Source organism: Clarias gariepinus, chromosome 26 (assembly GCF_024256425.1).
Source record: "Clarias gariepinus isolate MV-2021 ecotype Netherlands chromosome 26, CGAR_prim_01v2, whole genome shotgun sequence".
Classification (NCBI taxonomy): Eukaryota; Metazoa; Chordata; class Actinopteri; order Siluriformes; family Clariidae; genus Clarias; species Clarias gariepinus.
Window position 1 is genome coordinate 20,982,904 of NC_071125.1, and position 11,738 is coordinate 20,994,641.

The 11,738-nt window shown below is 45.4% G+C and overlaps 1 protein-coding gene across 1 annotated transcript in view; it reads left to right on the top strand.

Moving 5' to 3' along the window:
- Positions 1-11,305, top strand: part of LOC128514196 (1-phosphatidylinositol 4,5-bisphosphate phosphodiesterase delta-1-like) — a 32,940-nt gene extending 21,635 nt beyond the window's left edge. The window contains exons 14-15 of the mRNA XM_053487931.1: positions 50-199; positions 10,980-11,305. Of these exons, the coding sequence (XP_053343906.1) occupies positions 50-199; positions 10,980-11,068 (239 nt within the window). The 3' untranslated portion in view covers positions 11,069-11,305. The remainder of the gene's footprint in view (positions 1-49; positions 200-10,979) is intronic.
- Positions 11,306-11,738: the final 433 nt, after the last annotated feature.

Consider the following 11,738-nt stretch of genomic DNA (forward strand, 5'->3'; position numbering starts at 1 on the left):
ATACGTTGCATTTATTCATGAAGTATAACTTCATGTTTTCTGTCTTCAGGCTTCAATCCGATGTGGCATGAAAACTTCGAGTTCACCGTTCGGGTGCCAGATTTGGCCTTAGTGCGCTTCCTGGTGATGGATCATGATACTGTGTTACATAAGGATTTCATTGGGCAGTACACGCTACCTTTCACCAGCATGCAGAATGGTGAGCTCACAGTGAATTTTTTTTAGCGTAGTAACTTCTCAAGGTGACCTTTAAAAAAAAAAAATACAAATTCAGGATAAATTCACATTTTTTAATTATTTAAGTAAACCTACTAACATTTTTAAAAGATCACGGCTTCTGCAGAAAATACAATCTGTTTGCATCTTCCAAAAGGTACTTTTTCTAGTTTTTGGAGATTATTGCATCTTCTAATTCTTTTTTTGACTGAATGTGTGGTTGGTGCAATACTGTCACTGGAGTGTGTATAGCAGAAGACAAAAGAAAAAAAAGTTATGAACTAGACATGACATTTAAGTCACGCAGCGGTTCAGCATTAATTACTTTTAGAAATATACTGTATCTCACAAAAGAGAGTACACCCCTCTAATTTCAGCAAACATTTTAGTACATCTTCTCAAAGGACAACATTATAGAAATAAAACTTGGATATATTTTAGAGTAGTCAATGTGCACCTTGTATAACAGTATAGATTTACTGTCCTCCAACGAAAACTCAACATACAGCCATTATTGGCAACAACAGTAAGTACTGTACATCCTAAGTGATAACAGCTGTACATTGTTTAAACATGCAAAGACACTATTTATCACTATTTATCATATTTATGTGTTTGCCAGCTTGATAGGACCACCACTGCACCATAATGATATCACAGAGCTGCAGGATGTTAGACACGTGGCACTTCGCCACCTTCCACTTGCCGAAGGTTCAGGTCTGGGGACAAGCTTGGCCACTTAATCACCTTCACCTTCAGCTGACGCAGCAATGCAGTTGTCACCTTGGTGGTGTGTTTGGGGCCGTTTGGCCCTGGTTTTTAAGGGAGGCTATCATGTTCTGCTTTAGAATGTCACAGTACATTACAGTACATCCATGAATCCATGTTTTCCCCAAATGAACCACACACCCACAGTACCAGCAGCACTCATGCAGGCCCAAACTTGCTGCTTCCACCACCATGCTTTACTGTAGACAAGAGATAATTTTCTTGGTACTCACGAGGGCGTCACCGCATTGTACTCAAAGCACCAAATGCTCTAATATACTGTAAGATACACGATGTTGTATGGTCAATCTATCAAGCGGACAAACACATGATAAATAAGACATGTGACTTTGTATGTTTAAACAATGTACAGCTGTTATTACTTAGGGTGTACTCACTTTTGTTGCCACCTATTTGGACAATAATGTTAAGTTATTGTTAGGGGACATTAAATATATCCTGTTATACAAGCTGCACATTGACTACTCTAAAATATATCCAGGTTTCATTTCTATAGTATTGTCTTTTGAGAAGATATACTAAAATGTTTGCTGAAATTAGAAGGGAGTACTCACTTTTGTGAGATACTATAGCTGCTTAAAACAATAATTAACATATAGGTGGTGCTATTGAGGGCCTAAAAATGTAATACAATCAAAAGTTTTCCTGCGACTCACAGCACTAGTAATCACGTTCTCTCTGACAGAATCTTCCTTAGCGGCAAAATTAATGGCAACCTTGATAAAGATGGGTTAAATAAAGGTTATGAAAAAATCTTCACTTTCATTTAAAGAATGAAAAATCTTGAAAAACCTTTTAACGTTACAAAAAAACAGCTGTGTTGCACTTTACTGAAAATACTCATGAATGAAATGTTGGTATATACTGTATTTCCTTTTGTAATTTTTGTAAAAAGCTCATTCATCACCGACATTTTGTTACACTGAAGTGTAAATACTTCCTGTTTCACTAAAACTGGTGTTTCTACATCCTGACCTGGCGACCTTAAAAATGGCCTCTATCTCTCATCAGCTGTATGCATTTAATGGTGTAGTTGTCATGATTGGGGTGTTGTGGCAAGGTGTTGCACGCCGTGGGCGGAAGGAGCAGGCATAGAGGCAGAGGGGTGGTGTTAACCAAAAAAAGAGTCTTTAATAAAGGTTAAACAAAGTATAAATAAAGATACAAACAAAGGAACAAACAAACTTAAACCATACATAACTTTGTGCTAACAGGGGCTCTCTGGCAAGACACAGACAGGGGAACAAACACACGTCCTGTGACGAGACACAGGCAGGAGGAAACACGAAACACGTCCTGTGACGAGACACAGGCAGGGGGTTACACGAAACACGTCCTGTGGCGAGACACAGGCAGGAGGAGACACAAAACACGTCCTGTGGCGAGACACAGGCAGGGGGTTACACGAAACACGTCCTGTGGCGAGACACAGGCAGGAGGAGACACAAAACACGTCCTGTGGCGAGACACAGGCAGGAGGAGACACAAAACACGTCCTGTGGCGAGACACAGGCAGGGGGTTACACAAAACACGTCCTGTGGCGAGACACAGGCAGGGGGTTACACAAAACACGTCCTGTGGCGAGACACAGGCAGGGGGTTACACAAAACACGTCCTGTGGCGAGACACAGGCAGGGGGTTACACAAAACACGTCCTGTGACGAGACACAGGCAGGGGGACAAACGTAACAAGACACAAACGAGGCGTGGAGCTGAAACTGGACACTAGAGAGGACGGGAGACACTAGAGAGGACGGGAGACACTAGAGAGGACGGGAGACACTAGAGAGGACGGGAGACACTAGAGAGGACGGGAGACACGTAAAGACGAAACGAGAGACCAAGAGAGGGACAGGACAAGGGCTAAAGACATGGCAATCAGCTAGGCATGGCTTTTAGCTAAACATGGTTAAGCATTGCTTAACCATGGCAGTTACAGTAGTTGATCAATCGGAATGGTTATTACCGTCGCGCTCACCGCCGCGTAAAAACGTCAGCGGCCAAAATAAATTAGTTGCATTTCAAAGTAATTCGTAAAATGGCCGCCAGGTGGCGCAAAGTGACATTTTCGCTCGTTGCCGTAAATACAACAGTGACCGTTATACAGCGTATCTCTGTATCTGTTTATTGTTATTTAAGTTCTGGATTATTTCAGGTACTTTAAACACATTGTTGGGTTGCTCATGTTGGCTCATATGAGATGTAGTTTACAAATGAACACCTGGTTGGGTTATTTTGACCCAACAACTGGTTTATTCATTATTCTTTCCTTTCTCCAAATATCAGCCTGCAGAATGTTTGAAATATTACTGTTATTGTGTCACAGGTGTAGTTTTAAGAGTTGTTTAGGCAGGAATGCGTGTGTATACAGCTCAAAACCTCCATAAGTTATTAAAGATAGCGGCTATTTAGAAAAAATGCCCAGTGATTTCTGAGCTTCAGGAAATCTCCCGGCGCTCTGCTCATAACACCGAACCAACTCATGTCGGAAAGAATTTATAAACGGTTTCTAAACGTGGGCTATTGTTTTTTTTTTACTTATAGTATTTGTTAATTTAATTTAAATGAGGTTTGGGCTCAGGACTTCAGAATCGTGATTCTACTCTTTAATTTACTCCATAGTTTTAATCAGCGCTCAGCCGCATGCATAAAGTTTTCCAGAGTGCACCGGCAGAAGTAGACTAATGATTATGAACGCGTCGGGAAAACAGCAAGCAGACTTTAAATAAACGTTTGCGTTCATTTTCTGACGCGCTCAAGGTTACCAAAAACAATACAGAGCAGCACAGCTTACAACACTTACAAAATCACAACGTTTTTTCGTTATTGTGAGTGCGCTTAAATAAAAGTTAAGTCTTATAAAGGCATGTAGTCTTATATAGTTTTATTATAAAGTTTTTGCACATTAATCTGACACAGTTTTTTCAGCCTGTCACGGCGTGCGCCCAAATCAATATCGCTCCTCGCTCACTAGTTAGGCGGCCTCCCCTTCAGACATGCGAAGCAGCGGGACCGCAGAATTACACATGACTGGTGAGCTATCGTTACTATCGTTGCCCGGGCTTGCACTCCGCGCTAGAAAATACTCGGGGTTTGTTGGGCTACAGTGGATTTTACTACGCGCTGTGTATGCAGCGCGCGTGCAACAACGCGGAAGTGCGGCATGCAAGCAAGGCAAATGGAACGCGCCCCAGAGACTTCAAAGGAGCGAGAGGTGGGAGGGGGGCGGTACTGCCATCCGCGGAGAGCGAGAGTCAGCGCGAGCAGACGGATGGCCATTGCACTCACACCGTGTAGTAAAATCCACTGTAACCCAACAAACCCCGATCATCACCAGCCGTGCCTTATTCCGTCATGTCATGTGGGCATTATAAGCTTTGTATTGAAAACTTCTAACTAAAAAGTGGCAGCTGGCACGCCTTATTTTGTTAATAGTCTAAATAAAACCCCTCCGATTTAATTTCCTATAGTCTAACCAGCGCTCAACCGCACGCATAGTTTTCCCAAACGCGAGGAAGTTTTTGGTGCTAAATAATGTTTATGCAGTATAAGAATTCCCATTAATCCTGGGTTGTTCTTTTAGTGTCACTATAGTGCTTTACAATGCCAGACAACATTCAAATACAAATGATTCACCCTCCCCAGGTGTGAATCGGCTGTTCTCACCTATACATTCAGAGGAACTGAAATGCATTTCTCCCCACTTTAAAAACCTCTTGAATCTGAGGCTCTTCTGGAGACTTTCAGTGATTTCAATTTGTGTAATTTTAATCTCCTGGATTCTAGATTCTAAAGTTGACATTGTTACCTTTTTTTAATCATTGGAATGGAAGAACTTATTTTCCTTATGATAGCATAAATTGCATTGTTTTTAATCAGTCTATACACAATAATATTATTTGTTTTTTTTTTGTTTTTTTTTAACTGGTATGGGGGCTATCTTGGTTCATTAATCTCCGTGCCTGGTTTAGGTTTAGTATTCAGTGCGCATCTGTTATATTACAACTATCATAACACTCAAATACCTTTTATTGGGGGTTAAGTGACTGATGTGCCTAACATTTTTCAGCTGAGCCTTTGTTTCACTGAAAACGACCGCGACACCCCCCTCTCTCTCACACACACACACACACAGAGCCGAACAAATCATTAGCACGTCCCTCCCCCAAACAGCACAGACATTTACTTACACCTGAACTGAGTTGTTTGAGTAACATGGGTCGAACCCGTTACAAATCATAACAGTCTACTGCATTTCATTCTTATAATAACGCAAAAACACAAGCGGGGCGGAATGACCGACATCAGCTGACGCAGTAGAACGTCCTAACAATGTTTTAATTTTATGGTAATTTATTTCAGTTAATAAATCTACTATAAATTTAAAGAACACAAGAAATAAGATGACACAAATCCATACACGCTTTTTTTCTAATTACAAGTGATAAAATCAAAAGGCTCACTGGCTCACACATTTATTGTGCTTAAATTTGATCCTAATAAGATTTGATTTAATTTGAATTTTAGAACAGTGGCAGCTGGAACACCTAAAACAGATGCAGGATTATTTTTTTATAATCTAAATAAAAATGCTTTTTTAAACGTGGGCTATTGTTATTTACATGCAATATTTGTTAATTTAATTTAAATGGGGTTTGGTCTCCGGAATGTTGAGCATCAGGATCCTCTTCTTTACTTTCCTACGTAGAATCAGCGCTTAATCGCACGTATAAAGTTTTGTAAATTCGTTTAATGTTTAATAGTAAATAATGACCCCCGTTGCGCTGTACCAACGCTCGGAAAACCTTATGAAATACAAGTTTAGGACAATTATGATGATCTGCCACGGCGTGCGCGTGTGATGGGTGTACGCCCAAATCTACTATAACTACTCCCTCACTCCGTAGGCTCCCTGAATAGGCACCAAAGGGACGGGGCCGCTTATTTGTGCCGGCTGGCGATAATTAACGTTAATATGATCTCGGGCTTGCTCCGCATTATAAAAGCAAGGCGCGGAGGTTTGTCTGAGGTCTGGGAAGTACGTGATGTAATGGAGAATATGAAAGAAGCATGTCAGTGGGGAGATGTGACGCGGCCAGGCACGTTAAACAAGGACACTAGAATTCCGCCCTTTGATCTCCGCGCTGAGGACAGCGCGAGAAAGAGCTGCGCGAGCTCCCGCGGCATCTTCACTCCCGCACCGTGCCCGCCCTCGCAGCCGAAGAGGAAAAGGCTGCGAGGACGTTTGTGTTAAGTTTTTTTTACGTCAGCGAGGACTCGCGCCGGCCATCGACAGCGGGAGAAGCGCCGTCACGAGGGAGCGTGCAGGAGCGCTGCCTCCGCGTGCTCAGTTCTGCCACTCGCACCAACACTTATTGTCAGCTGTGTGCCCGCATGCCAGTGTGGCACAGCCCCCGGAACTGCACATGCACAATCTTTATCCCTTTTTTTCCTTTCTCTCTCCTTCAACACTTTCCTTCCCCATTTTACCTAAATAAATGACCCTTTTCCCGTAAGACCTCGCCTCGTGTCCGTGCTTTATGGTGCCGCCCGTGCAACATGGGTCGAATCCGTTACAGATCATATCAGTCTACTGCATTTCATTCTTATAATAAACGCAAAAACACAAGCGGGGCTGAATGACCAACATCAGCTGACGCAGTAGAACGTCCTGACAATGTTATAATTTTTATGGTCATTTATTTTAGTTAATAAATCTACTATAAATTTAAAGAACACAAGATATAAGACGACACAAAACCCTACACGCGTCTTTTCTAATTACACGTGATAAAATTTAAAGGCTCACTGTGTTAACATTTATTTTGTTTAAATTTGATCCTAATAAGATTTAATTTAATTTAAATTCTACATTTGTATCGTCATTTTAGTTCTGTGATTATAAATTTGTTTAACTACAATGTTTTACTTGATTTTATCCGCTACTACGTGCAGTTCTAAAACTCTGTGTCTCATTAATCCAGCAGAGAATGAACTAAGGCATGAGGCGTCAGTCTGTAGTTATATAGCGCCACTCAACGGTAAAAGCCAGCAAACGCACAAAGCCAAACGGTACCGCCGAGCGCGGCGACGGTAGGACCTACAGTCCGATTGATTAACCACTGTAGCTACACATACACCTAGCTAAGCATGTCTTTAGCCCCAACATGCACTAAGCTATACTTACCTAATAGCTTAAACACACTAGGGAATAGGGGCACAGAAACACAGACAAAGGATACCCAGTGGCTAGGCGAGGCAGCCCTCCAAGACTAAGCGAGGCGGCACTCACAAGCTAGTCGTTACTCCCCAGTCAGGAGGGACAGCACTCTAAACCTAGGCGCACTGGGACAATAGGGGGAGAGGAAACACAGGACAAGGGATACCCAGTGGCTAGGCTAGGGGACCATCAAAGGCTAGGCTCAGGACACCATCAAAGGCTAGGCTCAGGACACCATCAAAGGCTAGGCTCAGGACACCATCAAAGGCTAGGCTCAGGACACCATCAAAGGCTAGGCTCAGGACACCATCAAAGGCTAGGCTCAGGACACCATCAAAGGCTAGGCTCAGGACACCATCAAAGGCTAGGCTCAGGACACCATCAAAGGCTAGGCTCAGGACACCATCAAAGGCTAGGCTCAGGACACATCAAAGGCTAGGCTCAGGACACATCAAAGGCTAGGCTCAGGACACATCAAAGGCTAGGCTGAGGACACATCAAAGGCTAGGCTCAGGACACATCAAAGGCTAGGCACACTGGGCAACTAGGAGGGGGTGGAAACACAGGATAGCTAGAGACACAGAGGGGCTATGGCTAGAAGCATGCTAGTACTGTAACTGTACTATAAACTCAACATAGCATTTAGCTAATCATGCTCCTAGCCACACATACACCTAACTGCTTACCTGCTCTAGCTAACCACACGAACACAGGAGGACAGGACTGAATCAGCTCCACAAACACAGACACACAAAACATACACAGAGACATTGCCAATAAGAGAGCCCAAGTCAACACAACTAAAATCAAAGTACAAATTAAACATATAACAAAAACAAACCAAAATGCCCACATAACTGACAGTGGTATTCCCAAAAATGCTCGACCCAGTTTCCCAGTCTAAACAGCTATTTATAGATTGATTGATGGCTACCTCGGTTCAGGTGTGCACTGCATCACCTGACCGAGGTGCCTGCTGGGAAACTGAGTCGGCCAACAAAAACTACAAAACAAAAACAGTGACCTCTAGTGGAGGACCCTTACAGTACCCCCCCCCTTAAACCGCTCCTCCGGAGCGCTATTGGTGGTCCCAAGGCACTTCCCTGGTGTCCCTTCACCCGACCCCGACGGGCTAGCTCCCGTAGTCAACTGTGTGGCGGAGGCAGCACCGGATCGCTGTTGTAGGCCGGGCGGAGGGGGCAGCACTGTATTGCTCTGAGAAGTAGAGCCCCTGAAGACAGTGCTGTGTTATCCCCCAATCCGGGCGGCCGATGCAGTACTGGCTTTTCCTCCGCCGTGCAGCGGTGGGTGCCCGACATCGAAGCCGGGTGCTGGACGCTGTGCTGGGGTGTCGCTCCGAAGGCGGTGAGCCTTGAATAAGGGCTACTGGACGAAGGTGGGGGCCTCCACATGAGGCTTGCTGGTGTTGCTGGGACCTCCTCGAGGCGCTCGGCGGCTGCTGCTGCTGGGACCTCCTCGAGGCGCTCGGCGGCTGCTGCTGGGACCTCCTCGTGAGGCGCGAAGGGTGCTGCAGCGGTGGCCTCCTCGTGAGGCGCGAAGGGTGCTGCAGCGGTGGCCTCCTCGTGAGGCGCGAAGGGTGCTGCAGCGGTGGCCTCCTCGTGAGGCGCGAAGGGTGCTGCAGCGGGGGCCTCCTCGTGAGGCGCGAAGGGTGCTGCAGCGGTGGCCTCCCCGTGAGGCGCGAAGGGTGCTGCAGCGGTGGCCTCCCCGTGAGGCGCGAAGGGTGCTGCAGCGGTGGCCTCCTCGTGAGGCGCGAAGGGTGCTGCAGCGGTGGCCTCCTCGTGAGGCGCGAAGGGTGCTGCAGCGGTGGCCTCCTCGTGAGGCGCGAAGGGTGCTGCAGCGGTGGCCTCCTCGTGAGGCGCGAAGGGTGCTGCAGCGGTGGCCTCCCCGTGAGGCGCGAAGGGTGCTGCAGCGGTGGCCTCCCCGTGAGGCGCGAAGGGTGCTGCAGCGGTGGCCTCCCCGTGAGGCGCGAAGGGTGCTGCAGCTGTGGCCTCCCCGTGAGGCGCGAAGGGTGCTGCAGCTGTGGCCTCCCCGTGAGGCGCGAAGGGTGCTGCAGCTGTGGCCTCCCCGTGAGGCTGCCGCTTTAAAGTCCCAGCCCCCTCTGCTAGAGGGACAGGACAAGGGCTAAAGACATGGCAATCAGCTAGGCATGGCTTTTAGCTAAACATGGTTAAGCATTGCTTAACCATGGCAGTTAGCTACACATACACCTAGCTAAGCATGTCTTTAGCCCCAACATGCACTAAGCTATACTTACCTAATAGCTTAAACACACTAGGGAATAGGGGCACAGAAACACAGACAAAGGATACCCAGTGGCTAGGCGAGGCAGCCCTCCAAGACTAAGCGAGGCGGCACTCACAAGCTAGTCGTTACTCCCCAGTCAGGAGGGACAGCACTCTAAACCTAGGCGCACTGGGACAATAGGGGGAGAGGAAACACAGGACAAGGGATACCCAGTGGCTAGGCTAGGGGACCATCAAAGGCTAGGCTAGGGGACCATCAAAGGCTAGGCTCAGGACACAATCAAAGGCTAGGCTCAGGACACAATCAAAGGCTAGGCTCAGGACACAATCAAAGGCTAGGCTCAGGACACAATCAAAGGCTAGGCTCAGGACACAATCAAAGGCTAGGCTCAGGACACAATCAAAGGCTAGGCTCAGGACACAATCAAAGGCTAGGCTCAGGACACAATCAAAGGCTAGGCTCAGGACACAATCAAAGGCTAGGCTCAGGACACAATCAAAGGCTAGGCTCAGGACACATCAAAGGCTAGGCTCAGGACACATCAAAGGCTAGGCTCAGGACACATCAAAGGCTAGGCTCAGGACACATCAAAGGCTAGGCTCAGGACACATCAAAGGCTAGGCTCAGGACACATCAAAGGCTAGGCACACTGGGCAACTAGGAGGGGGTGGAAACACAGGATAGCTAGAGACACAGAGGGGCTATGGCTAGAAGCATGCTAGTACTGTAACTGTACTATAAACTCAACATAGCATTTAGCTAATCATGCTCCTAGCCACACATACACCTAACTGCTTACCTGCTCTAGCTAACCACACGAACACAGGAGGACAGGACTGAATCAGCTCCACAAACACAGACACACAAAACATACACAGAGACATTGCCAATAAGAGAGCCCAAGTCAACACAACTAAAATCAAAGTACAAATTAAACATATAACAAAAACAAACCAAAATGCCCACATAACTGACAGTGGTATTCCCAAAAATGCTCGACCCAGTTTCCCAGTCTAAACAGCTATTTATAGATTGATTGATGGCTACCTCGGTTCAGGTGTGCACTGCATCACCTGACCGAGGTGCCTGCTGGGAAACTGAGTCGGCCAACAAAAACTACAAAACAAAAACAGTGACCTCTAGTGGAGGACCCTTACAGTAGTTTGTAAATTTCAAAAATATTTTTACACATCAGACAATGTACAAAATTGACGAACTTTGCAAATCAGTATCAAAACAGTTATGATGTTTTTTCAGTTCCTATAATTATGTAGCTTCACTATCACTAACTTTATTCCGCTGAATAGCTTTAAAAGTTTTACAAAGTTTGGCAAGGTACAGTATAATGGTAAAAATAGAAATGATTATTTTATGTAATAATTTTAATAAAAATATAGAAACTGCTTCTGCAAATATTAATGAGAGGCTAATTAATATGTGCGAGTTCAATGTGGAATGTAATTCACAAATGCCGTTCAATTTCCACAGGATACCGCCACATTCCTCTGCTTACAAAAAGCGGCGACGTCATGCCTTCAGCAAAACTCTTTGTGCACATCATGGTTATGGATCCGTAAAGCAGATCGAAGAGCCTCAGAGCTTATGGATCACTCCACCACAAGCAGACCCTCTTATACTGAACAAGAAAGACGTTTGATGTACAGTAGAGACACTGGATTCATAAAGATGTTCTGAACTGAGCGAGATCAAGCGATATTGTAAGGAAACTCATAGAAAATGTACAGATAAATGGTGAAGGAAACATTCATTTTTTTATTTATTTATTAGTCTTGTTCTTGTTCAGACTAAAGTTTTGTTCACCGAGTTTTTTGTATGTATGAGGTTAGCATGAAGTATTTTCCTGAGTTTCCAATATATATTTACAATCAGATATGATTGTGCCTAAGCAGCCTATATAAATACAGAAGTTGCGTTTTAGCACATAGTGGTTAGCACTGTTGCTTTGCACCTACAGGGTCCGGGTTCGATTCCTGTCTTTTCGAGTTTCCCCGTGTTTGGTGGCTTTCCTCTGGGTTTCCTTCCACAGTATTAGGCTAACTGGTATTTTTCAAATTGCTGTGAGTGTGTGTATGTGTGTGTGCCCTGCGATGGACTGGTGTTCCCATTTCGTGTCCCAAGTCTCCTGGGATAAGCTCCAGGCCTCCGCGACCCTGAATACAGGATAAAGCGGTATAGACGACTGAGTGAGTGTTTCAGGATCGATTTACTGGCACTGGGTTGTAAACT